This window comes from Meles meles, chromosome 20 (genome assembly GCF_922984935.1).
Source record: "Meles meles chromosome 20, mMelMel3.1 paternal haplotype, whole genome shotgun sequence".
Classification (NCBI taxonomy): domain Eukaryota; kingdom Metazoa; phylum Chordata; class Mammalia; order Carnivora; family Mustelidae; genus Meles; species Meles meles.
Window position 1 is genome coordinate 42,191,385 of NC_060085.1, and position 27,211 is coordinate 42,218,595.

Sequence of the window (27,211 nt, forward strand, 5' to 3'; positions counted from 1 at the left end):
TGTGTACAATTTTCCTTCATCCAGTTTTCTTTCTTAGCAAATCTATAATTTGGCCAAAAGGAAAGAAATCATGTGGGTACCCTTGTGTATGAGTAAAGGAAATAAACAGCTAAAATAAAGTGGCTCCATTATATCTCATTGCTAGTAATTATTTTGTTTCTGCCAGAGGAAGAGAACACTAAGGAAAAGATATATAGGAGAATTTTAGCAGTGAACATGTACTTATTAATTTTTTTCAGGGCTAAAATGACAACTCCACTTTGTTACAGTATATCTTGAAAACTATCCAAAGACATGAAAGAAAAATAAAAGTTCTTGTGCTAAGCAGTATGTTCTCAGACCTAAAGATTTCCAGAACGATGTGGCAGAACAGAAAGGGTCCTTCATTTCTCCCTTGCAAACGAACACTGAACTCTGCCTTAAGTTATAGTATTACACTGGAATATGTTATATTTTTCCACGTACTGTTCAAGATAAAGCAACGTGAAACTTTAGAGAAACAATGAACCAAAGAAGGCATCTACTCTGTGGGTAGTAGAGGAATCTTGATGAGAAAACAGAAAGGTGTAGGTAAAATAGAAGCATGCAAAATGTTCTAAGTAGAGGACCCAGAATGTTCTGCACCCACAGAAGCTTTTTAAATAACAAGTCCAGAATATACTGGTAAAATACATACTTGATGGCAAAATAAAACACCATACTGTGTCCATTCGAAGGTATTTCAATTTGATAAAGTCTATCTCACTGATATTTAAAACAGTCATAGTGCCATTCCTATTAGACTCGAAAATGTGTGACAGAGGCCATCTACATACACAGTAGGTTCTCCAGAGGTGATAGCTGTGAGCAACACGAGGAGTCTCCAGTTAACCTTTCTTTGACCTGATATTTTCCAATTTAGCCAGAATGGCCCAGGCAATCACTGGCTTCCTGCAGTTGGCTTATAACTTGGAGGAGGAACAACAATGATGTTTGAACAATTTTTGCTCCACTGTGGGAGGCAGGAAACTTCAAGCTAATGTGCTTCAAAGGAAATTAATTTCCCACTGGTCTTGCAACTTTGTGTTCTATAAATCCCTGGATTTAAGACTAGGAATATTTCTGATGTGCTTTTGAAAATCTGATCTAACTAGTGTTAAAGAAAAGGAAAACAAAAATCCTCCAGAACATAAAGTTGTCGGCCTTTAATAAAAGGTTTGCACTCAGCAAATCTTATCCCTGGATTATCTCCCTAGTATAGTCACCGTGGTTGGTTTTTAAAAGGTATCACAGAAATAAGAAAAACAAGAAAAGGGTATGCTCAGGAGGCAGTGCATGTTTTAATTCTTTCAGCTGCACTTGGACTTGGAAGTTGTTCCTGTCCTTCGAAGGGACATGACTGAGGCATGAAACCGACTTGCCATTTAAATCTCTCTCAATGCATTTCCAAACTGGGCCAGGTTGTTGGAGCATTCTCAAACATACACACCCATCCTGCATTTCCTGGTAGACAGCGTGCTGAACCTTTGTAAATTTACTTGGAATTGTTTGGAAAATATCTGCTATTAAAAAAAAAAAAAATTATTTATTTATTTTGAGAAAGAGAGAGAGACCAAGCAGGAGTGGAAGAGGGAGAGGGAAAGACAATCTCAAAGCAGACTCCACACTGAGCTTGGAGTCCAAAGTGGGGCTCTATCTCATGACCTTGAGATCATAATCTGATTCAAAATCAAGAGTCAGACTATTGACCAACTGAGCCACCCAGGTGCCCTGTCCTCCATTTTTCCATGTGGAAACTTGTATACAGCTTTGCTAAATGGTTCGTTTCCTTTCTTCAGTGCACTTATCCTGCAATGGGGGCTCCTGTATCCTGATTCCAACAATTTTCATACAATTCAGCTCTCCTTTTGTCATTTAGTGAAGCCCCCTCATTGTTACACAGAGACCATTTGAAGGTTGTTTCTGTAAGTTTTACTAGGATTGTACTAGGACTAAGATAGAGCATGGCTATCTATACAATTATCAACTCTAATATTTTTTCAATTCCAAGTATAAAAGTTCTTAAGTCCTTTCACCAACACACTACACAGAGCTTAGAAGAAGCAGTTCTCCATGCCACAAATTGTTCAAGAACTTTGCAGATAGATGAGGGTGGTACGCTATGTCCCCTATCAGGATGTCTTATCACAATACTAATAACCTAACTGCTAGTTGTGACAATTCCTATTAAAATCGACTCAAGGCATCTATCCCTAATCATGTACCTAAGACACTGGAGTTCATAAAATATACATAGGTACTCTTTTGGGGGGGAGAACATTCCTACATTTTAGTTCTAAATTTTCTCTACATAATGTTTTCCAACTGAAATTCCCAGGCTATCTGTTTAATGCATGCTTCCTTTGACTAGGAAGTAAATTCTTGGCTTGTTTTAAAGTTCTTCCAACTTGGAGCTACCTGGAGATCCACTGAGTTTTGGATTTCATCTAAATCCTTTTACTTTCTGATGAATTCCTTCATTGCATGATGTTTTGACCATAATGACTTGGTTTTAGCAAACCAGCACTTCTTCCAATTCAATTAAAGATTCTTATCGATGTCTTATAGCTTGGAGTACATACCCGTGATACACTTCACTAAGAATCAGAAAGAAGTCATACATGCTGTAATGCCCCCACTGCTTATAAGAGATAGGGAATTTTGCCTTGGGTCTAGTTCATTAATAGAAATATTAATAATGTCTTTAATAATAACACTCTTTGGGGGTTGCAATTGTGGTAATGTGTCTGTGTTTTGCTCTAACATTCTTAACTCCTCTTTTTCTTTACTGTAGAGAACAAAATCCTGTCACTGTAGGGCCAAGGACTGCTGAACCCTTAACTTCTGCCTAACCTATGGTGATGAAATCGAGATAGAACCACAGCTATGGAAAACTAGAGTATAAATAACTTCTACTGCTTTCTACCACTGTATTAAGAAAACTCATGGAAATTTCTTATGTTTTATATAAGCTTTCCCACAGCTTATGTTATAGCCATGGGAAAAACAAAATCCATCATATGAGTGTCTGTAAGTGGTTGGCAATATTAAGTATGTGTCAAGAATTAACATTTCATGCTTATTCCAGATGTGAGGTATACTGCTTGTCTCTCGGAGCTGTCAAAAAGCATAACACAGAGAGAAAAGGTCAAAGAATCCTAAGGGATGCTAGTGGTGCTTAAAGGTTATAATGATTGAAAAAGATTGCTTTAAGCCCACATATATCACCACTTTGATGTCATTTTATATCTCAAGTGGAGACAGAATAGGCCTTCTTAAGAGATTTGTGGAATACAGTATGTTTTGGCAGTAATGTTGAAAACACACTTTGGTTACTGTAAGCCAGTCAGAATGGGTCCCCTTATCTGAAGATCCTTGATTATGGATGATTGATGGACTAGTTTCTCCACCAGAAAACATGGGCCTGTTGTTATTACTGTAACAGATGTAATGTGATACACACATAATTAATTGAATTTACAGAACGCCAGAAGTACGTTAACTACTCAAAGCATCCCTTAATTTTCTCCCCCAATTTTCATAATGATATAATGAACAAACCACCCCCTAACATGTCAAGAATTCTACAGCCAAAATAAAAATGAGTAAATTCAGGCAACCGACTCTACTTGTTCACTGATAAAAGATATAATCTCTCTCTATCCCTCTCTCCCTCCCTGGTATCTCCTCCCCAGCCATACTCTCTTACTCTTTTCCTTCCTTTTCTTTATAATTTGTCAATTCAGAATCCTGCCTTTGAAGAATATTCATTTGTATATTCATTTGTATGAAGAATATTCATACAAATTTAAAATAAGTAAAAACAGAAACGCTCTATATGAAGAGGCAATGAGAGGTATGTATACTAAGCCGTCCCCTTAAGGACTTTCACAGACCCTCAGAGGCTCGGCAGAAGACATTTTGAAAATTACTGGTGTGTGCAGTCTTCAAGCTGGGTGAGCGTCTCCTGAAGTGTGCTCCTCAGAACATCTGGTCTGACAAGACGCTGCATACATGCAGGGCTCTCTTGTCAGGTAAATCGGGAAAAACCTACATGCGAGAGTCTTCCTCTTGGATATGTAAACTCAGTACTGTACTCATAAAAGCCCTAAGGAAGAAAAGAATGATGTTTTCTTTTGCTTTTCCCAGTACTTTTGAAAAAGTGTTTTTTTTTTAACTGCCTTATATTTGTACATGATACATATCACTGTTCCATAAGAACAGAATGTAAAAAATGCTGCTCAATATCATACAAATGGTCTTTGAGTATAACATACGCTGACAAAATATAAAACCACTAGAGAAGGGGCACCTGGGTGGCTCAGTCAGTGAAGCACCTGCCTTTGGCTCAGGTCATGATCCCAGTGTCCTGGGATAGACCCCCACATCGGGCTCCCTACTCCACAGAAGTATGCTTCTCCCTCTCCCACTCCCCCTGTTTGTGTTCCGTCTCTTGCTGTCTCTCTCTCTCTCTCTATCAAATAAATAAATAAAATCTTAAAAAACAAACAAACAAACAAACAAAAACCCACGAGAGAAAATAAGAAGTCTCTGGTGGGAACACAGAATTTACCGTTATTTAATTGTATTTAACATATCAACACATTAATCAGATGGTCATGTCAGGGAGGCAGTGCAGAATCAATTTCCTTATCTGTGGAAGGTGATCATTACAAGGCAATACAGGTAATAAGTGACATGCTGTATAAAAATCAAATGGGAGGGGTGCCTGGGTGGCTCAGTGGGTTAAAGCCTCTGCCTTGGCTCAGGTCATGATCTCAGGGTGCTGGGATCGAGCCCTGCATCCGGCTCTCTGCTGCTGCTGCTCTGCCTACTTGTGATCTCTCTCTCTCTCTGTGTCAAATAAATAAATAAAATCTTTTTAAAAAAATCAAATGGGAAATTAAAAGAAGTAACAGGAGTGAGCTGCAAAATGCATAATACTTCCAAATATAATAATATCACAGACAACACTATGTTAGAAAAAAACTGGAAAAATTCTAAGTTTCTAGATTTATGTAAAAATTTACATCAGGAACAACAAACAATTTACTTATAGCTACAACAGAAGAAGTAATGATGTTTTTGTTGAGTGATTGTATTTACTCTTGGGAACATGATGCTTCTTCATGGGAACCTGTCTTTGCTGACATCTATCACTGATCTTCCAAAACCACCCTTTTCCAGATAAAATCAGTTTCAGTCTCAAGAATTACAGAGTTTGTACTTATAATAATAAGTACTGAAACATCACATATTAGATCCCTAGCAGTCTATTGTGTTTCACTGACTGGGTTAGCCCCACTTTGGCAGCATAAAACATTTGCTAAGTAAAGTAATGATGTAAAATAGAAGGGGAGAACACTTAACTACTTCAGTAGAAGTATGTAAAAATAATTTGGAAAGCTATTTCCAGAAGTAGTGAGATGTGACTTCTAAACACCACAGGTCTCCAGGAACCCATAATTAGCTATTTTAATTACCCTTGTTTGGAATTATTTTATGTACTCCTGAATCCCATAAAAGTGAATTTTTAAAGACTATATGCCATAACTTTAACTGTCTCTCAGACTCATAATCTCTCAGATTGTTGAGTCAATGAGGTCTATTTCTTTTTAATGAGCATTAATTCTATGTCCCTGAGGAAGAGACCTTCATTTGTGGTCTATAGGATGAAAGCAGCCTTGACCATGTATTATTTAACCCACACTATTAAAACATTTTTGGGAAATTTTGCCAACATATAGTTTCTGGCTTTATGTGAAAAATCCAAAGAGGTACTTTCTCCATGGCAATAACCAGCTGGAGTTGAGTAGAATTTGAAACCTTTGGGTGGTCTGAACCTTTTGGGTCCCATTTTTCATCCAGATATATTATTCTTATGTTTTCTTATTGGTACAGTTAGGATAACATCAACTATTATATCCAGATACAATCAAATGTAGGGAAATTGAAAGGACAACTCCAAAAGCCAAACAGTTAAAAAGATAAATAAATAAGAGAACATATGATTGATTACGTTTTTATTAAAATTATTTGTGCTTGTCCCTGTAATAGGATCTTCTGGCCCATTGATCAGCACTGGTCATAACACTTGCTTTGCAAAAGCGAATGAGTGTGGAAATGATTGAATTTATAGACAGACTGAATGGTTCTGATAATTTTCTTTTCTTCCCACCATGAAAATGGCTTATCCCAGATAGGGAGGGACTGCTTTTTCTCAAAGTGAAAAAGTGACATTCAACAGAGCTGCAGTCAAGCTGCCCCTAAAAGCCTCTGAAATAGCAAATGAACCTTCATTACTGTAAACCTGTAAGACTTTGGAGTCATTTGTTACTGCAACAGAACATAGTAAAAGCTGATCAATACAAAGCAAACTTTGTGCCTGTGTCTAAAGAATTTAAGAAGACATAAGAAAAAACACCACAGCGATAACTATAATCAGCAAATGGAAAATACATGTGACAAAAGCTAAATGAACTTCAAAAAAAAAAAAAACACCTCCGTATTTTCTATAGTTAAAAAGTCAAAATAAAGTGAATGTTGTTAAAAGATTTCACTTGTAAGTGGAAAAAAATGATCCACGCCTCAAAATTTGTCCACGCGTATTCACTTGCATCACTTGGCCAGCCCCTACAGAATATGGAAAGGTGAGTCCTGTGGCATTTCAGGGCATCCAAGAGCTGATTCTTGTCATCTTACCGAAAACTTTGCACGTGGCTCATTTCACAATTTCTTAGAGTTAAATTCTGGTATCATTTTAAAGTCCAACATGCTATATTTAATAGGGAAAAATAGTTTCTAAATGCGACTGAGGCCAAAGAGAAAAGGTGATCAATTTTAAAATTTCCTCCCTGCAAGATCAATCTGGGCTTTACACTAGACAGATATACCCCCTTGAGATGAAACACACACACACACACACACACACACACACACACACACAATGAACTGATTCAAACTACTCAGTGGTGAGATGCCAAGCAGTGCCTATGAGGACCGAAGGCTAAGCAATCTTCACCACTACCAGTGGTGGTGCTTAGTTCATGTGATCAAGAAGAAGCACGGGTGACCGTGGGTGCCTCCCAATAGCACCACACCTGGGAAGGTGGGTGAAAGCCAGGGAATATTCAGTTCCACAGGGCATACCAACAACCATACTCTCTAAGGCAGCTAACTTTATGAAAACAAAAACAAAAACAAAAACAAAAACAAAAACAAAAACAAAACAACAACAAAAAAACAAACCTCAGCTGAGATAGTTACTGTCTAGCTTATAAATAAATGAACATCAATGTTTTATATAAGCCAAGAATTCCATTTCCCTTTCAGAGTCTAAATTGTCCTTATTAATAAAATCAACCACTGAAATATTCAAGGCTTACACTTTCTTCATCATAAATGGCATTCCTCCATTCCTTGAAATATTTTTTAAAACGTTTAAATTTTTATGACTTGACGATAGCGTGTCTTAAAGTGTTACTCAAAGGCCATCTGAATCAAAAATCCCGAGTCATTTATCAAGAGTGCAGATTCCCAAGAAAGACCCCACAGTATTGAGTCAAAATCTCAGAGTGAGATCATGGAATGGACATTTTAAACAAGTTCTCCAAATAAAACTTCTCACATAGCTACTAGAGTTCACGAACAAGCCCTTAAGACATGTGACTGTATCTTATGTCTCAGGTCCTCCTGTGCTCATTTTTAAAGGCACAGATCTAATGAAGTGCGGCAGAGACAGACTAGCCATACTTCCAAACTGCTCTCACTTCTCTCTTGGCACAGACTGGACCACATATTCTTATCTCCTTTGCTCTCAGTGGGACCATGTGACTGGAGACCAGTCAACAGAATGTGCACGTAGGCAGGGCGCCTGGGTGGCTCAGTCGGTTGAGCATTCAACTCTTGATTTTGGCTCAGGTCATGATCTTGAGTCGTGGGCTTGAGCCCCACATCATGCTCCCTCTGTGCTTAGCGTAGAGTGTGTTTCCGATTTCTCTCTCCTTCTCCCTCTGCCCTTCCCCCTATGAGCACTCTCTAAATAACTAAATATATAAATAAATAAAATCTTAAACAAGCAGACAAAAAAGAATGTGCACATAGGTAACATATGACATCTACATCTATTTCATAAAAACCACTCATGTGGCTTCTTTCACCCTTTTCTTTCTGCCAGCTTGAGGGAGACAGAGGCAATGACCATGGATTTTAGATGCAATGAAGGGGCATAAATGGACAGAGCCAGAGAGCTTGACTTGGACCTTAACTGAACAAGAAACACAGTTTGGTTTAAGCTAATCTATTTTCAGGTTTGTTACCGCAGCTCTGATAATCTTATTTAAAACACGAGGTCTATATAAGTGCATTTTCATGGCAAAGCAACCAATGTGTCCCCCTCGCTCTTACCAGTGCACAGATTCCTTCTTAGGACTTGCCTAGTACTACTGCAGTGTTTGTATTGTTTTGTTTGTTTTTAATGACAAAAAGCACCAACTAATGATCATTCTCAGTGTCTACTTAAAATGTTAGGAAACAAAGCCTTTACCAGCCGTGATTTGCACTAAATTAACAACCTTATTTTTACTTAAAGCAGAAACCATCCGTCAGAGCTCTGCAATTTTTAAATAAGTTCTTGTTGAAGCGCTTATCACTGTAACAGTGGATTTAAATTTCCAGCTTACACATGTAATTTTCTTGATGGGCTTAAGTCTCCTTCTGACTTTTGTCTGTGGGTGGATAGAATCAGAGCGAGGAAAACTCTGCAGTCGTTAGAGAGGGAGAAAATGATTTTCTCATTGTACTAGGGAAAGCCACTTAGGGAATCTGAGAATGAAGTCGAAGAGGAAGGCATGAAGCCTTCTGCTGTGAATAGATGGGATGGGGCACCTTGGTGACTCAGTTGGTTGAGCGTCTGGCTCTTGATTTCAGCTCAGGTCATGACCTCAGTGTCCTGGGATTGAGAGCCTCATGTGACTCGGTGCTCAGTGGGGAGTCTGCTTGAGAGTCTCTCTCCTTCTCCCTCTGCCCCTTGGCCCCCTTGCCCACGCTCATGCTAAGCCATCCTTAGTCTTTACTCTCTGTCCCTGATTTCTCTTTTTTTTTCTTTATTAAGGTTTTTATTTATTTAAGAGAGATGGAGTGAGAGAGAGAGAGCACAGAGGGAGAATGATAGTGAGAAGCAGACTCCCAGCTGAGCAGAGAGCCTCATGCAGGGCTCTATTCCAAGAACCCAAGATCATGACTTGAGCTGAAGGCAGACACTTAACCAACTAGGCCATCCAGGTGCCACACCCCCCAATGCCACTTGGGCTTTCTTAATCCCTGGCAGGGCTCCGTCTCTGCTCCAGGTGTATCAGCTTTCTTAGCTGTCTAGTCTACATAACAGAAATAAGTTTGTCTCAAACTCCAAAATTCAGAATTTGGGTCAAATAACAAATTTCCAGAAGAGAGCATCTGATTGGCCTAGCCTGTGTCAGGTGTCCTTCTCTGGGCCAATCAGCCAAGGCCAGCTGGAACTGCTCCACAGTAGGGCCAACCTCTGGGCTGGGAGGTCCCTGGAGAGAGGCAGTCACTGATGCTTGTACAGGATAAGCATCTCAAAGGCATCCCTATTCCTCTAAATGTCACTGTGTTGTTAAACAAAAAAATCATCAAGTCTTCCATCCCCAAACACAGATTAACCAACAAGGAAGGAAGAAATCCCAATATTTTCTAGAACCATGTTTTCCAAAGTGGGACAAAAATATTCCAGGCAAATAAATCCTCTGGAGTAAAAGAAAAAATACAATAAACCCTCCTTATAGATGTAAATATTTTATTTTTAAATATTTTATTTATTTATTTATTTGAGAGAGAGAGAACGTGAGCAGCAGAGGGAGAGGGAGAAACATCTCTCCCCTAAGCAGGGAGCCTGATGTGAGGCTTGATCCCCGTACCCTGGAATCATGACCTGAGCTGAAGGCAGGTATTCAACCAACTGAGCCACCCAGGTGCCCCATTTGGATATTTTTCCATATAGTAAAAATACTAGGGCTCTAGTATATATTTTGTCTAATAAATAAATCAGACATTTCAAACAAATCACATGTATTACCTTTGTAAACCCTTACACCATTCTGTAAGGATAAGTTCTATGATTATTCCCTATTTACAGATATGAAACAGATTCAGAAGTTAAGCAATTTGTCCAAAGTTTGTAGTAATGTCAGAGTTAGAACTGGAACTCAAGCAAGCTATTCTTAGAAGCCTGGCTTGTACCCACTATGTCTCGTAAGTATGTCTGGGAAAGAGAGAGCTATGGAGAGAGAGACAGAGAGAGCAGGACAGGGTAGAGGTGCTTATAAACATTTTAATTATGTATTTGCATGTATCAAAAGGTTCGGTAAAACACCATGTTAGAAGGCAGATAATATGTAAATCAAAAAACTGAAGCCTGTAATTTTTGTGAACATAGAAAAATTTTCCTTCAAAAAGCAACAGATCTAGGTCTGAAGCCCAAATCTTCTATTGTGTGGCTTTCAACAAATCACCTAACTGCTCTGAGGTTCAGATTGTCAATGCAGAATAAGAATAAACACCTTTCCTTGATGTTACGAACAATAAACCCTGTGTCTGATTGATTAATGATATTATTACTGCTATTTCAGGGCTAGCCAGTCATCAGCAAATCGCCTTTTCACTTCCTGTGGGGCCAGAAGCCCCCGAGGAGAAGGGGATTCTTATTTATCTTCCTATTTCTTACATACTTTCAGGGTTTTTCAGGATTTTCATACTCTCTCACTTGGGGAGAGGTTTGGGGTGAGCTTCAACAAATATTGAGGTGAATACCTACCTATGTATTTATCAACAATGCTCTTGGTTTTTTCTCTACTTAATACTAAGATTATTTAAGTAAAGGGTTATATTTAGTATAGTAAAATGGTATTATAAAGCATAAAACATCTACACATCAACATATGTTTGATGGATGCATGAGTAAATCAATGAATGAATAAAATGGATGGATGGATGGATGGATGGGTGGATGGAAGGAAGGAAAGGAAGGAAGGAAGGAAGGAAAAAAGAATAGAAGCAAAGACAACAGGCAGACTCAATGAATATTTCTCATTCACGGATCCCACATTCCCGTACTTCAGAGAAACAGGATTTCTCACTCCACTTCCAACCACAAAATGGATGTTCAGCAATTAAGACGAGTCACTACAACAGATATTTCCTCTAGAGATCAAAATATTTTGCTTTATCCATATAATAGCAGCTGAGGTTTGTGCGTCAATTGACTCAGAACATACTTGTCTGAATGCTACTATGAATTTGTTAATATGCTGGACTCCTGTAAATGTCAACAGTCACATCAGAATTGAAATGGATTCAAAAATAGTTTTACAGCAGCCATACACGATTCATTCCGTCTACAGACGGCTTCTCTAACATCTGGCATGACATGTTAACCTGACCTTGTCCACTCCCCTTTCCCCAGTCAGGAGCGATACGTTCAGAGGATCTGCTCTCCTGGCAGGGATGCTTATTCCTCTGGAATCCACCAGTCATCTGGTTTATGTTGATCTCACAACTTGTGAGGGCATCAATGCCTGTTAAGATATGGCTCTTTCAGCTCCAGGGACTGGGAAACCACTGGGTTCTCAGATAAACATTTCACGGGGTGACTGGTGAGGCAAATGTGATGGAAGCCCAAAAGCCCGTGAACGTCATCCACATTCTTTACTTCAGAGTAAAGTGTTCTTAAAACACTTCAGAGTGTTTTAAGAAACTATTGTTTTAAGTTTGACGAGATTACAAGCATGAATGATAGAAAAGGGGAGTTTAAGGGAAAAAGAGCCTCTAAGACAAAATGGTGTTAAGTTCACATTTGTGGAAGTTGTGGTTTTGAGTTAATCCCATCAAAAGAGGCTGGCTGAGGACAAAGCAAAAGCTGGCACCTTGCACCCCCTCTCCATCAGCTCCCCTCCCCTCGGGAATATGTGTGACATTCCTCAGGCACCCCTGACCACCATAAAGGAGAAACAAATAGTTAACTTGCAGAGATCACAATCCTGCAAGAGAGCAATCTCCCAACTATCTTGATGCCAATGGCTTGCTAAAAGACCACATAGATTAAGCAGAAAGACCTCCTGGATACTCCCAGAACCTTGTAGGCCCTCTTTAGCATATAAAAACTCCATTGAAGCCTCCCTTTCCCTCACCTTCCCCCAACCGCAGGGTACAGGACCTGCCATCCCTCACAACCTGGGGTAGCAGCTCTTTCTGCCCATGGGTCCTGTCCCCGTGCTTTAATAAACCATCATTTTGCACCAGAAAAAAAAAAAAAAGAAGAAGAAAGAAAAACCAACAACAAAAAAACAAACAAACAAACAAAAAACATCAAAAAGCACATCAAGGTCTCTTGTCATGTTAATGACAGGTTTAGCAACTGGACACAACCAGAGAATTCTGTCTTGGCACCATTTTCCTCAGGCTTGTCTAAGCTACCAGTCTTGAGGAAGGAAAGAAAGAAAAAAAAACAAAAACAAAATCAAAACCTACCAAAGATGTTGATACAGCAGGTGTAAATCCCATACCATCTGGTTATCTTGCTAACAGTTCTCACCTCTGTCACACCAGGATTTACAAAGCAATTTTTAGCATAAAGTCACTTCAGCCTTCACTACCTGCTGTTTGGCATCTCACATTGTCCTTTGAACATCCCAAAGGCCATGTTGTTGTGAGTGGATGGCAGTGTCCAGAGCTGTCATTTCGGGAAGAGGATGCACACAGCACAGACAGGAAGCTGGATCGGAGACCAAACATGGCGAAAGCCTACCACCTCTTCCTTACTCGGAATTAATATCTATCAGCCATCTTTGAACAAAAATCAACTCTTTCTTAACGTGTGTATGCAATAAACCTGATCAGCCTATGAATTCCTGTCTAATTAATATTTATCATGAAGTGCCCATGAACTAGTCTTCTAACCTTATTTATAATAGGGTAATTTCTCCAGTGCATTTGAATTTCTAATGATTTTATAGTGATACCAGCAACTGCATGGTAATTAGACTAATTCCCAGCTTTTCACGCTGTTGGTGACTAGATTAATAATTAAAGCTACAGATAATCCATGTCCAGTCTCTTATTTCTGACTTGTCAATTCCTAGTTTTCCAACTTACTTTCTAAAAAGATTCTAATTCCTCTTGCCTCAGAGAGACACTGAGTTGTTCTGTAGAGAAGCCAACGGACAGGAAATGGCAGAAAAATGTCACAGAATGCGTGGACGATAAGTCCCCTCTCAAATGACGGTGACCTGTGTTGCTTAGGAGTTGTAGGGATTCCTAAGAGAAATTCCTAATTGTCACCTACCGTGAAACAATTTTTCCTTCTTATTGGCATGAAATAAATGGTGACTGCTCTTAAGCAAAGCAGCCCCAGGTTGCTGCCACTTTCTTATAAATTATCTGCATAAGTGAATTACAGGAGTATAAATAATATATGCAGTTTCCATACTTCAGTACCCTCATTTAGGCTTTGAACATGTAGAATTCCCTAGTCTATTCTGGGAGAATATTTCTGATTTTTATCCCAATGAACAACAGAAAGTAAACAATTTATTTACAAGAGAAGAGATTTTAACACAATTTTACTATGGGTCAATAATTTAAAAAGTGACGAAAAAAAAGAAAAGCCTTACACTGGGGAAGGTATATGCTATGGCAAGTGCTGTGAAGTGTGTAAACCTGGTGATTCACAGACCTGTACCCCTAGGGCTAATAATACATTATATGTTAATAAGAAAATAAAAAAAAAATTTTTAAAACCCTTGAAATTAAAAAAAAAAAAAAAGGTAAAAACAGCTATTGTGACCTTCAATAAATAGTTGTGAAGTAGCTCTTACAGATCCTGTTGCTGGCTACAGGAGAAACATGACCCAAAGCCAAACAGAACACATTTGGTGTGAGTCCCAACTCCATGACCTCCACATCACAAATGAGGAATGTCTTTCTAGCCCAGGACTCTTTAGAGACTCCTGAAGTGTCCCCTCCACAAGAAGACGGCAGAAAGCAGTGTGGGAAAGATAAAACTGGGGGCACACTATATCTCTTGATGATTAAAAAAATGCATGGTACATTATAACCGCTGTGTCTTTATACCTTGATATTTTCTTTTTATTGTGATTTAAAAGATAAAAGCATCATCTCACTCAGAAGTCTGAGACATTCTCAAAGGGGTTTTGCAGGAGCTAATATACCCAACTAATGGTTTCCATCAGCACCTAAAGTACTTCATGTCATATCATTTAATTTCAAAATCTGAAGAGTCTGTTTTTGGTGGGTTTCTTTATGAATTCCTAGATCTAAACTAACGTCAAGTCCAAGGTTACATTTGCTTTTCATGTCATACCTGGGAGGTTAGAAGTCATGAGATAAAACCATGATTGCTTCTATGCTTGGGACTCTAGCCCCTTTATTTCAAGGGCAACACTGAAAGGGCAACCCTCTTACATCTAGGACTTAAAAAAGAAAGGAAAGATAAGAGTTTTAGGGGACATTAAATGTACATAAATCTGTTCAAGACCAGGAAGGCCACCAAACAAGGGAATCAATCTGAGTGAAGATCATCTTGAGAAAGACTCTTTAGTCATGAATGGAAGAAAAATAAAGTGATGTCCTCAGTGGGGAGGTATATTTTGGTTCTGAAGCTACAAAACATATTCTAATGTTTAGGCCAAGAAAGTGGCTAGGGAGAAAGGAAGAGTGAGGGCAGAAATAGGTAACAGGGACATCATTAGGGACTCCACATAATGGAACAGAGAGGCTAGGATTTTCTGTTCAGAGTGTGGTGCATGGGCCAGCAGCATCAGCTTCATGAGAGAGATTACTGAAAAGGCAGAATCTCAGGCTCCAACCAAGACCCCCTGATTCAGAATCTGTATTTTAGCAGATTCCCAGTTGATTCATTTGCCGTCAAAGTCTCAAAAGCCCTGGACTAGCATATACCTGACTTGGGCATTTGGTTGAACTCTGGGGAGATTTCTGCTCACAGGGACTTTAGGCATTGCTACTCTGTGTCTGTTATGTTTCCATAAACAATTGTCTTGGATATTAAAACTAAACCACGGGGCACCTAGGTGGCTCAGAGAGTTAAACCTCTGCCTTCGGCTCATGTCATATCCCGGGGTCCTGGGATTGAACCCCTCACATCAGGCTCTCTGCTCTGTGGGGAGTCTGATGTCCACCCCCCCCCCCCGCCTGCCTCTCTGCTTACTTGTGACCTCTCTGTCAAATAAATAAATAAAATCTTAAAAAAAAAAAAAAAAACTAAACCACTAACTCTGCTGCATCTGATCTGAAATGTCAGAAACCTTGGCTTAAGATAGTGACACTTTCACTAAGGACTCTGTCCCTTTGTAGCACAACCATTCAAATAACAGCACCTGGAGACTGGCTTAGGCTGTATGGATAATAGAAGGAGCCATGGCCCAGGACTCAGGCGTTGAGGGTCTAATTCTACTTCTTCAGAGTTCTATGATTTTAGAAAGACTACTTCCTCTCTGAGCCACACTTTGTGAACTCCCAAATTGTAGCGCTAAGTAACAGCTGGGTGGCTCAGGGCTGAAGCTTCCTTTCCAGCCTCCTGCTTCACCCGTCTTTTATAAGCAAGAAGTGTGGACTCAAGGCATTCAGGTATTGGCAGGGTGAGAGCTGAGCCCCTTGGCATCTCCAGAACGGAAGCTTCCCGACCCTTAAATTGTCACTCAATTAGTTCCTCTCCGTACTTTTAACCAAAAGAATCTTCTAGCAGATGATTTCTAAGAAGAGCCATCACACTGTTTAGCATCTAAGGAGGACTCCATAAATACAGGCTCTTAGGACTAGGGATACTATTTTTACTCTTACTATGATTATGATTATTTTGCCATTATGTGCCTCCTCTGCAAGGGTATGGCTCTGGTAAGGAATATGGTGGATGAACAGACTATGAAGGTGTCTTCAGTAATCAGAAAATAACAACGTAATTAAACATTTCCAGTCCCTGAAAAGAGACCAAGAAGAAATGGGAAGTGAATGAAGGTAATGCAGAATGGTGAAGACAGAGAAGGCACGTGCATGTCTCCTAGAGTCACAGGGTGGGCCATGGGCACCACATACCACGTGACTGATAAGCCCTGGTGCCACAGCTTCAGCTGTTTTGTGACCTGCTTCACACCGTTCACTGAATTACAACTCCCTAAGTCAATAAGGGCAGGGAAGCAGGGCTGATATGAGCTGCTGTGGTTGGAGTTCACTCTCATTTGTCAGTGCCTGCACCTGTCTGGTTGGCATCCAGGGCATACTGGTTTTTAGATGCTTAGAACCCAGAAACAAAGTTTCTAGGGATTTCTCAAAAAGCCTTTATAAGTGACCAACTCTAAGAAAAAGGATTCCTTTAGTCATCTCATGAACGTGTGCATTTATTCAACTAATATTCACTGAGTACCTGTTACACCAACCAGCCTTGTGCTGCTTGTTAAATGCGTATTAATTTATTTTCATATGTGTGGACATTCACTTTCCTTTGGGCACTTGGATACTGAGCCAACAGGGACTTGGGCTCTGTCTTCAAGGAGTTCACAGGCCAACGTGTCAGGGCAGCAGATGTAAATTGTGAATATCTTAGCATTAGATAAACTTGAATCAATGAGAATCCTGTTTTCAGCCTCTAAATCTGACACACCAGCCCTGACCATTTTCCTGCACGATTTAGCACTGAAGAAGGCATGCTTTTGTTCACTTCTTTACAACAGTGCACATGGTATGGCTTCTTCTATATGGCATGCTAATGTGTTATATCTGGGGCAGTTTTTCTGTTTTCATCTACAGTCCTACTTGACTTCCACAGTTGCCCCAACCTATGTGCTCTAAAAAATTAGAAGAGAAATACAGGAAGTCACCAACAGTTCTCCAGTTGCACGATATTAGAAAAGATTCATCTTTTGGAACATGTTTCATCTAACAGCTCAATCAATGGAGAGGTCCTGCCTTTGTTATCAGCAAATATATCTAAGTGTAAAAACACTTAGAGATCACTCAGCCATTAAGCAACAGGTTGTCTGGTTCATTAGCATCTCTAGCATTAGGGACTACAAGAGCTTGGAGTTATTGAAGGCCACCTTTGACACCACAAGGATTCTACGTTACATGGAATCAACACTGAGGGAAGTAGAGCCAAGAGATACAAGGAAAGGACAACTGTTCATGAAATTAATTGAACCTGTGGCTCCAGCAGAATGCCAGACTGGGTTCTCAGGGAGCAGACAATGAGATAGAGTTTGGGATAGAATATTTCTATCAATGATCAAACCTTATAAAAGGAAAGAAGCAGGAGGAAGACTGGGAAGCAAAAGACGTCCAACTGTGATATGATCCAACAATCCCCTGGATATTCTGGAGGGAAGCTCCGGAAGGACTGCCCATCCGAACTCTCTAGTGTTGAGCAGAAACGGCTGACCTTTTATTCCTACCCTGATGAGTCACCAGACGTGGGCTGCTGCAGACAGGGTGAGACTATGTGCAACTGGCTTTCTATAGTTGAGGAGACTGGAAGGGAGCTAAGACCTAGAGGCTCACTGACCCCATACCTCCAGTGAGGCCACAAGTCTTTCTGGGTGGTGCATCTCCCTGACAACCATACAGCTCAACCAGAGGCCAACTAATCATCCCAGTGATGTGGGGCCAGTTAACTCCCTATTTTCTTCAAACCAGTTTGAGTTCAGATATTTTACCTGCATTCGTGAGACTCTGTTTCCCTTCAAAGTTAAAATTTCTTTGGGAAGTCAGGATTCCAGAAAATATACACTACTGAAGTAGATTGAGGAGCCCGAAATAAACCTATATACCTCCAATATCAAGGCAATCATGTCTGCTAGTCAAGCCCCGCACCTGCAATATTCTCTTGGCTCATACACTTCCAAGTGCCCAGATAGCCAAGATGGGATATGTTTGTTTTATTGGACTGAGGGTTTTGTGATTAAAACTGACTGGGGAGAAAGGACTTGTATGTCACAAAACAAACAAATCCATCATATTTTCATTTGAATAAACTTCACGGTGATAGGAAGACTTCTCAGTTTTGCCTCTGGTCAGAAAGATCCTCTGTAATGCATTTATCTCTCAGTAATTCCCATCCTTTCAAGAAAAGAATAGTTTGTTCCTCCAAGAACAGTGATTTATATATTAATAATGCCCTCTTTGTTCCCATAAGTGACCAAGTTTGCAGGAGTAAGCATGAGAGCAAAATCAAACCCACACTCCAGGCTCTTACCGGGGAGCAGTGCTTATTAAATTATTTTCATATGTGCTGAAGTTCATTTTCACTTGGGCAGCTAGTCTGTTAAGCCTCTGAACTGATAGCAGTATTTCAATTTATACCAAGGTAGAATAAAATTTCTAATTCCAACACCCCGATGACAATGATGTGAGTACACATACAGGCATCATTTTCATGTGTATACCATACATAAAGAGATCAAATAGCATATACTAATCATCATGTTTAAGTGTCTATATGGGAGATACAGAGAGGGAGGGGGAGAGAAAAAGAGAGGGGAAGGGAGAGAGACAGAAAAGAAGGAAACCACAAAGATTCCACAAAGACTCTAATGTATGCCATGGTCTAAAATTAAATAACAAATGATATGGCATAAGAAGCAGTGTTCAGCACCAGTAGGTAATTGAAACAAACTTGATCCAACCTGCCTTTACAACACTTCTCACTGTAATAAATTATGTTCATAAACTTCCCTGGATAGACTCTTTTGTAGAGTTTCTCACATTCCAACTTAGCTGACAGAATCCGATACTTGGGTTATCAATTTTCTAAGGGGAGTTTAAGGGAGCAACAGCAGTACGTATGCTGTAGGGCTTGCACTGAAACTTACTCAATAAGTATAGAAAACACAAACAGAGCACTTCTCACCTCCCGAGTGTGGTGGCGGGCCACAGAGCAGGACGACTCCCTGGCCTTCACGCACAGACACCGTACTCCTCATTTTGGTTTTAAAATTTTCAAGATCTGATTTGAAAACAAAACAAAATGGAATTTCAGAAAGGACAACACAAATTCAAATCTTCACACAAAGACACTCCATTCTTTTGCAGGATAATTTTTAAAACCCCTTCTCAGGAATCTGAAGAGGAGAACATTTGCTTGGAGAAGGAAAATTAGGATTTTGATTTCATTATTAAGGCTTCTTAGTAATTCAGCAATATGATAAAACTATATACCCATTAATCCTGTGGAGTTGGAAGTGTCAGAAATGGCCTGGGCTATCCCAAAGGAGGAAGCATATCCCAAAGGAGGTTATTACTGAAATAACCACACAGTAAGACTCAAAGGACATGAAATATTTTGAACCAAAAATATACATAAACCAATATCCACATTTGCCACAGTGATTCATCACCTCTTGGAGATGTTAACTTTACCTTTTAATGAAAGCCAGCTATTCATGAATTTCTCTCCCCAAATTTTTTATCATAAGTAGCCTAAATAAATTTTATTATACCTATAAATATTGTTGTTATTCACAAAAAGAAGCAAAAATATTCAGATTCTGGTTACAAGTCCTATTTGTCCCATGTCTGGAAGGGTTCCGTAGAGGACGTGTATCACTGAAAATTACCACCGGTAGACTTCAAAGGATCACAGTAAATTAGATCCTCCTATTCCTTTACATATGTAGCTGTGAAAAAATGAAAATCATTTTTACAATTGTCCAAGGACTTTTTTCTCCCACGTTTTTAAAAAAGCAATCAAACCAAATGCTATTTTGATCAGCAGTGATTATTTTTTCAAATTGTTAAATTTCTTCCAGCCACAGTCCAGGACAACCAATTCTGATTCTCATTCTCCAGCATAAATTACAGAAGGGAGAAAAGTATGTTTGTTCATTCTGAACAAAGCTTAAGCCTTTGGGGAAAGAGGAAGAAAAAAAAAATCTGTTTCTTTGAACCCAAAACTTGTGAACTCCGTCGTTAATATACTCAGTGGTGCCACTTTCTGTATCAGAACAATTGCACTGTCAATTCGTGAAAGAATACACTCATTTCATAGCTCTTAAGGGTTCATATAAATTGCCTGTGTGGTGAGGCAGTGTGTCTACTTCAGAACACAACTAGGAAAATTTCAACTCTGCCTTGAAAATGTGAAAAGCCAAATGATTATCTTCAAACTGATAAAACTACAGACTGTAGACAGCTATGAATATTCTAAGCACCTTAAATCAGCCTATCAGAAGGAAATAAGAAGGTCTACTGGTTTCACTTAAATGTTACTGAAAAGCAGCATTAGACTACCAGGTTATAAGCACGGAATAAAGCTATTCAGCAAAACTCACTATATGTGCCCATAAAAGAAGAAAAAAAATGTGCTTCTGCACTTTTTTAAAAGAAAGTTTCCCTACAAAAACAATAGGGTAACACGGTATTATATTATCTTAAATGTGTAACTAAAATGCAACATAAAGAATAAATGAAACAAGATGGGATTGGGAGGGAGACAAACCATAAATGACTCTTAATCTCACAAAACAAACTGGGGGTTGCTGGGGGGAGGTGGGGTTTGGAGAGGGGGAGGGGGTTATGGACATTGGGGAGGGTATGTGCTATCGTGAGTGCTGTGAAGTGTGTAAACCTGGCGATTCACAGACCTGTACCCCTGGGGATAAAAATACATTATATGTTTATAAAAAAAAAAAAATTTGGAAGGGGAGGCGAACCATAAGAGACTATGGACTCTGAAAAACAACCTGAGGGTTTTGAAGGGGCAGGGGTGGGAGGTTGGGGGAACCAGGTGGTGGGTAATAGGGAGGGCATGTATTGCATGGAGCACTGGGTGTTGTGCAAAAACAATGAATACTGTTACGCTGAAAAAAAGAAATAAAAATAAGAAGTGGTTAAAAAAAAAAAAAAAAAGCAACATAATGAAAACACTAAGGTTCCTGAGCTGGAACTGCAAAACTAGACCATCCAAATGTTTTCCAGTATCTAAATGGGGAAGTGCATCATATCAGAACATAGCCTATACATGGAAAAATAATATCAAATGACAATTTTTGGCAACCAAGTATGTGTCATCATTGCTGATTTCTTATCCAATTCTTGTTTTATTCTGTTACATAAATTCACACCATGGAAGTGATTCATCACAGATTTTAGCTTGAATATGCAAAAAAAGGATAAAAGAGTTCTATGGAAACTAATAATGTCTCTTCTCCCCTAGAGGTAAAAAAAAAAATCCCTTTTGTTTAAAGCACTAATGGGGCCTAGAACAGACCTGCTAATTGAGCTAGACACTTGCATTGATACTTCCTCTAATGCCATACATGGGCAAAGAATTTTATTTTTTGGATACCTGTAGCCAATTTGTGGAGCAGACATGAGGGAAAGCAAAGCAAAATACCTATACTGGCTTCAACATGTTTCCAGGGCTTTCTTGCTAGCAAATCACTGTGACTACAATGAATATTTGTTTTCTTTAATACCCAATCCCCTGAATTCTTAGCTCATGTTACTCCAAGCATTGTATAGGACCAACTGTGCCATTATGACCTAGATTCCTATTAAGAAGGCAGATACTTGGAAAATCACTTAAAACTAGTAAGTTAGAATGGGAGCTGCATTTTTAAGAAGCTCACTAGCTAAAGTCTAAGCACACAAAATAGAACTTTGTGGCTTCCTACTAAGATCTATCAAGTTCAACCCAGATTAAGTATCTTAAAATATCTCATTGTGGAACGTATGAAAATACCCATGAGGTAAAGAATCTTTGGAACATCCATTTAGCAGCAAGGATGAGAAGTGAAGCAGTCACTTTTTGAACAACTATCCACTGAAGACTTCAGCCCGCTGCATGCATGTTCTGAAATATAAATCACCGGAACGTCCTTTCAAGGAGAGTCCTGTCTGGTTAGAGATGGACTTGATACCAACAGTGAGAACCTTGCTCTTCGCAGAGGTAAGTGCACAGAGGAACACACACTCAACCTAGAGAGGGAGGAGATGTGTTGAAAGAGCAGCAGTTGGCCAGTCAGATAGAGGGTGGTGTGGGGGGGAGAGTGGAGAGCGAGATTCTGTTCAGACACAGGGATCCACCAAGGAAAAACACTGATGCATAAGAACATCTACTTCAAAACATAGCAAGATTTCCTCCCTTTTGGGGGGGAAACTGAAGACTATAGAGATAAAGGTAGCCTAAGTGTGTAAAAGTTTTAGGTAACTGAATGACCTACTTGAAGGTTACATGTGTCACCCAAACTCAAGTGAAGGCTGTGTAGAATCCATGCTTGGCAAGAACTGTACTAGAACAACCTCTCCTTATGAGTCGAAATAAGTAAAAACTAAATCCAGGAATTACTAGACAGAAACTTCTCAGAAATCTATTTCTGTATCCTTTTCAATTCTTGCAAACTCTGAAATTATTCTGGAACTTCTACTTATCTGGACTTGAAACACAAACCAACATGATAAAAAAGAATGTATAAAGAAGTAAAGTGTTAGGGGCACCTGGGTGGCTCAGTGGGTTAAGCCTCTGCCTTCGGCTCAGGTCATGATCTCAGGGTCCTGCGATCAAGCCTCACATCGGGCTCTCTGCTCAGCGGGGAGCCTACTTCCTCCTCTCTCTCTGCCTGCCTCTGCCTACTTGTGATCTCTGTCTGTCAAATAAATAAATAAAATCTTAAAAAGAAAAAAAGAAGAAGTACAGTTACCATCATATCTTATGGTATAGGACTGAAGGCTTTTCCCTAATGTCAGGAATATGACAAGGTTATCCATTCTTACCTAACAGTCTTAGTATTGTACTAAAATGTATTGTGCTGCAATAATGAAAGAACAAGAAATAAAAAGGATACAGTTCGGAGAGGAAGAAACAAACTACTTCTATTTGCAGATGACATGTCTAAATGGAAAATGAGAAGGAAACTATCAAAAACAAAACAAAATGAAACCACAACTTCTCAGTATAAGTGAGTTAAATAACATAGAAGATAACGATTTCTAGACACTAACACTGAACATGTAGAAACCAAAATTAGAAATGCAAAACTGCTTACAATCATTCCAAAAAAAATGAAATATTTAGGTATACAGAGAATAAAACATATGCCAAGAGTGACAAGATACTGACAGAAAACAATTACATGTAAGCAAATGGAGAGCCATACTGTGTTTGTGGACTGGAAGACTTGACATAGTAGGAACTCTCTGCAGACTGATAGGCAGGTTTAATGCAACGACTAACCGAATTTCAGCACATTTAAAAAATCTGTTCTATCTTTATTTTTTGTATGTAAAAGCACAGACCCTTAGAATAGCTAAGACCATCTTTACTAAGAAGACTAAAGTGGAAATAATCACTCTACTTAATACTAAAGCTTATTTTATAGATACAATGATCAAGCTAGTGTAGTATTGGTGAAGGGCTAGATACATAGATCCATGGAAAAAAATAGCCTAGAAATAGACTCATGTAAATATGCTCAATTTAAATTTTTAAATTTAATTTACTTTTTATTTAAATTCAATTAGCATACAATGTATTATTAGTTGCAGGGGTGGAGTTTAGTGATTCATCAGTTGGATTTAAGACCCAGACCTCATTATATCATGTGCCTTCCTTAATACCCATCTCCCAGTTACCCCATGCCCCCGACCTCCCCTCCAGCAAAGAAAACAGAGAAAATGATCTAAACCTCACTCATATATAGAAATGAACTCAAAATGAATCAGAAACTTAAATATAAAAAAAAAGAAAACTATAGAACTTTCAGAGAAATATAAAGGAGAGCATCTTTGGGATCTAGGGTGAAGCAAAGAGTTGTTGATAACAAAAGATTTGACAACAAGCACCTGAATCATTAAGAGAAGACTAATAAACTGGACTTGATCAGAATTAAAAACTTTTGCCTTATGAAAGCCCATGTGAAGAGAATGAAAAGACCAGCTGCACACTGGGAAAAAAAATGTTTGCAAACCACTTAGCGAGTAAATGAACAGTATCTAGAATACATTGAGTCCCCTCAAAACTCAATAATAAAAAACAAAACTATTCAGTTAGAAAACGGGCAAGCAACCTGAACAGACACTTCCCTGGAGAGGATATACAGATGGCAAATAGCAATGTGAAATTTCAGCATCATTAGCCATCAGAGAAATACAAAGTAAATCCCTAATGAGACAGCACAGCGTGCATATCTGAATGGCTAAAAATAATAGAAGGTGACAACGCTAGACCTTGCAAGGATGTGGGGAAACTGGATCATTCCTACTTTGCTGGTAAGAATGCAAAGTGTACAGTTGGAAAACAGTTGTGTGATGACCGTGTCACTCATTTATCCCAGAAAAAATGAAAACATACCCTCACATAAAATTCTGTACATGAAAGTTCACACAGCTTTATTTGCAATAACCCTGGACTGGAAATAACCCAGATGCCCTGCAATAGGTCAACGGTTAAGCTAACAGTGGGATGTAGGCATTATGGACTACTATGCAGCAATAAAAAGCAATGAACTACTGATATGCCTCTCAACTTGGATGGATCTTCAGAGAATTACGCTGCATGAAAAAAAATCCTCAATAGTTACATGCTGTATGATTCCCTTTATATAATATTTTTAAAATTAAAAATAATTAGAAATAGGGAACACGTTGCCAGTGTTTAGAGAGGTGGGAGCAGAGGTATGGGTGTGGTTATAAAAGAGTACTGTCAGGGATCCTGATGGTAGTGGTGGATACACAAACTACATATGTGATAAAATTGTACAGAGGACACGTGTGCGTGCACACACACACACACACGAGTACAGGTAAAACTGGGGAAATGGAGTGAAAAACAAAGAAAAACTCCAGATCTCCATACTTCCTTTTCTTTTGTTTACTCTTCCTCCATTCCATCCACAGTCTAGTATGCTGTACTATGATATCCCAAAGCTCCAAGCTACACCACGGGGCCAGTGTCTTCAACGCTGGCATCAAAGGGAAGTATGTAGAGCCAGGAAAGAAGTACACTCCTCATTCTGATCGCTTTCCCTGGGAAAATGCACATGGATCATTCCTAGCATGTAAAATAGTCTGCCTTGATGCCTGTCTATTGGTTTTCTGGATTGAGAAGGTTTTCCATGGACTTCTCATGGACGTTCCTTTTAGGCTCATCTCCCTAGGCTGTGAAGAGGTATCCAAGACCATAAGAAATTAGTGATGGATACACAGAAAGGACTGGGGTGACTCTGGTTTCCTGATACTCGTGTGCCCAATTTGGAATCTGATTCCACTAGCTACTGATTGCTGGTGTTGGTTTCCCCATGTAGATTAATTCAGTAATCACCTAGCAAGCAGAATATGTGAAATGTTACTGAGTATAACTGAGGGCTAGAATAAAAGTCTATCTCTGCAGGACTTAAAATTAGCCAAAGAAGGGCTATCAGTTCCCACCAATGTCAGTTTGGAACACTGTGTAAAGCCAAATTAAATGAGTTTTCTTTATACACGGTAAGTCAGAGACCTTAACATTAAGCAGGCACTGATGCGGTCTCATCATTCGGATGGGTATTACGAGTATCCTGAACATATCTGACCAAAGAATTCTGTGTAGAATTTTTTACACAGAATTTCTGTGTAGCATTTTCCCATTTTATGGGAAATGCTGGCAAAGGTCATCTGTTGAATTAGGTACACATATGTGTAATTGGGTAGGTCATAAATACAAAAAAGGATGACAATAAAAGACTGCAAAATAAAACAAACCATTTTCCCCTAAGAGAATTAAAATGAAGCATAAAAGTGGCAATATGTTGGATATTTTGACCAGCTGACTGAATGGTCCTAAAGCTTAAAAATTTAGAGCTCTGCTTCCAAATTCCTTGTTATCATTTGCAATTAGAGCATGAGGAACTCTTAAAATCATTATCGCTGAAAATTGCATGTGAACTTTACTACTTGTGTAACACAATTCTACATGATGCTATGAGGTGAAGTGTTACCTTCTCAATTAAAATGCAAAATATTACCTGGTAGTGACAGTTAAATAAATTGTCAAAGGAACACAGATATAGGCAGTGTGACAGTCTTCCATGCGTCATGCTTTAAATGTCTTTAATGTTTAATGTTGAAATACTTAGTGGTTTGTAGTTACCAAATTCAATCATCACCGGAACAGTGTAAATGACAAGACTGACTGTGATAAGCTTTTAGTAAAAGAAAGCTGTGCACTCCTATACAAAAGCTAAGAAAAAAACTCAATGAACACATCCAGAAAGGCAATAAAAATCAAGATCGCAGTTCCATTACAGTTTTCATCCTCATCGCCACGGTACCAGGTGTTATAAATAAAAGAATCCCACACAATGATTGAGCTTCTACTACAAGTGGTAGAACTTCAATTAGCTGAAAAATCTCATTACAGCATGCACCAGTATAAAAAGAAAACAAACCAACAAACTGTGTTACCATGGATGACCATGAGTTTTCTTCCGATTTCCTGACACACACCAAAGCCTCTGGAAGATCTCCCAAGTCTGAATATTAAGACATCACTAATTGACTCTCCATCATCTTCAGTATCAACGAGTCCAAAACATAATCATTATTTTCTGCTCATCCCAACCCCCAAATTCAATGTCTCCTCTTATTCTGTTCCCTTTCTTATTTAATATATCAGCCCAGTTCTCAAAACATTTAATCAACTCTGAAGTCCCTAAGGGAAAATTCTACCATGGCAACATGTGTGTCTTTGGGGGAAAAAAAAAAAAAAAAAAAAAGTGTTGCCTTATGTAAAAACAATGGCTTGTTCAACAAAGTTCACTAGTGTTTTAGTTTTGCTTCTGCAAAATCAGAGCCTCAGGTGATCGAGTGTGTGTGGGGGATAGTCTCAGGAGGTAGGAGGGAAGGAGTGAGGACAGTAAGAAGCTGCTACTGGAGTCCAGGAGGGTTTGACTGTACAGAAACTTCCAACAAGCTTACAAATGTTGTGCAGAACTGTCATTTTCCAAGATGGGAGTCTGGGGCATTTATACACAGGCTCCCAGCTGCAACAGTGGAGGGTTTTTGCTGAGGGCAGTAATTCCTCCCTACTCGTCAGACCTCTCACTGTGAACTTGCAAGGAACTGTCTACCCTCTTGCAAATATCCTGCAAATAAATTAAGGTGGGCAAAGGGGATGTCA

At 39.1% G+C, this 27,211-nt stretch overlaps 1 protein-coding gene across 1 annotated transcript in view; it reads right to left on the minus strand.

Moving 5' to 3' along the window:
* The window catches only part of CNTN3 (contactin 3), a 349,115-nt gene that overhangs the window by 146,083 nt on the left and 175,821 nt on the right, over positions 1-27,211 (minus strand). The window contains exon 5 of the mRNA XM_045992376.1: positions 18,968-19,063. Within this exon, the coding sequence (XP_045848332.1) occupies positions 18,968-19,063 (96 nt within the window). The remainder of the gene's footprint in view (positions 1-18,967; positions 19,064-27,211) is intronic.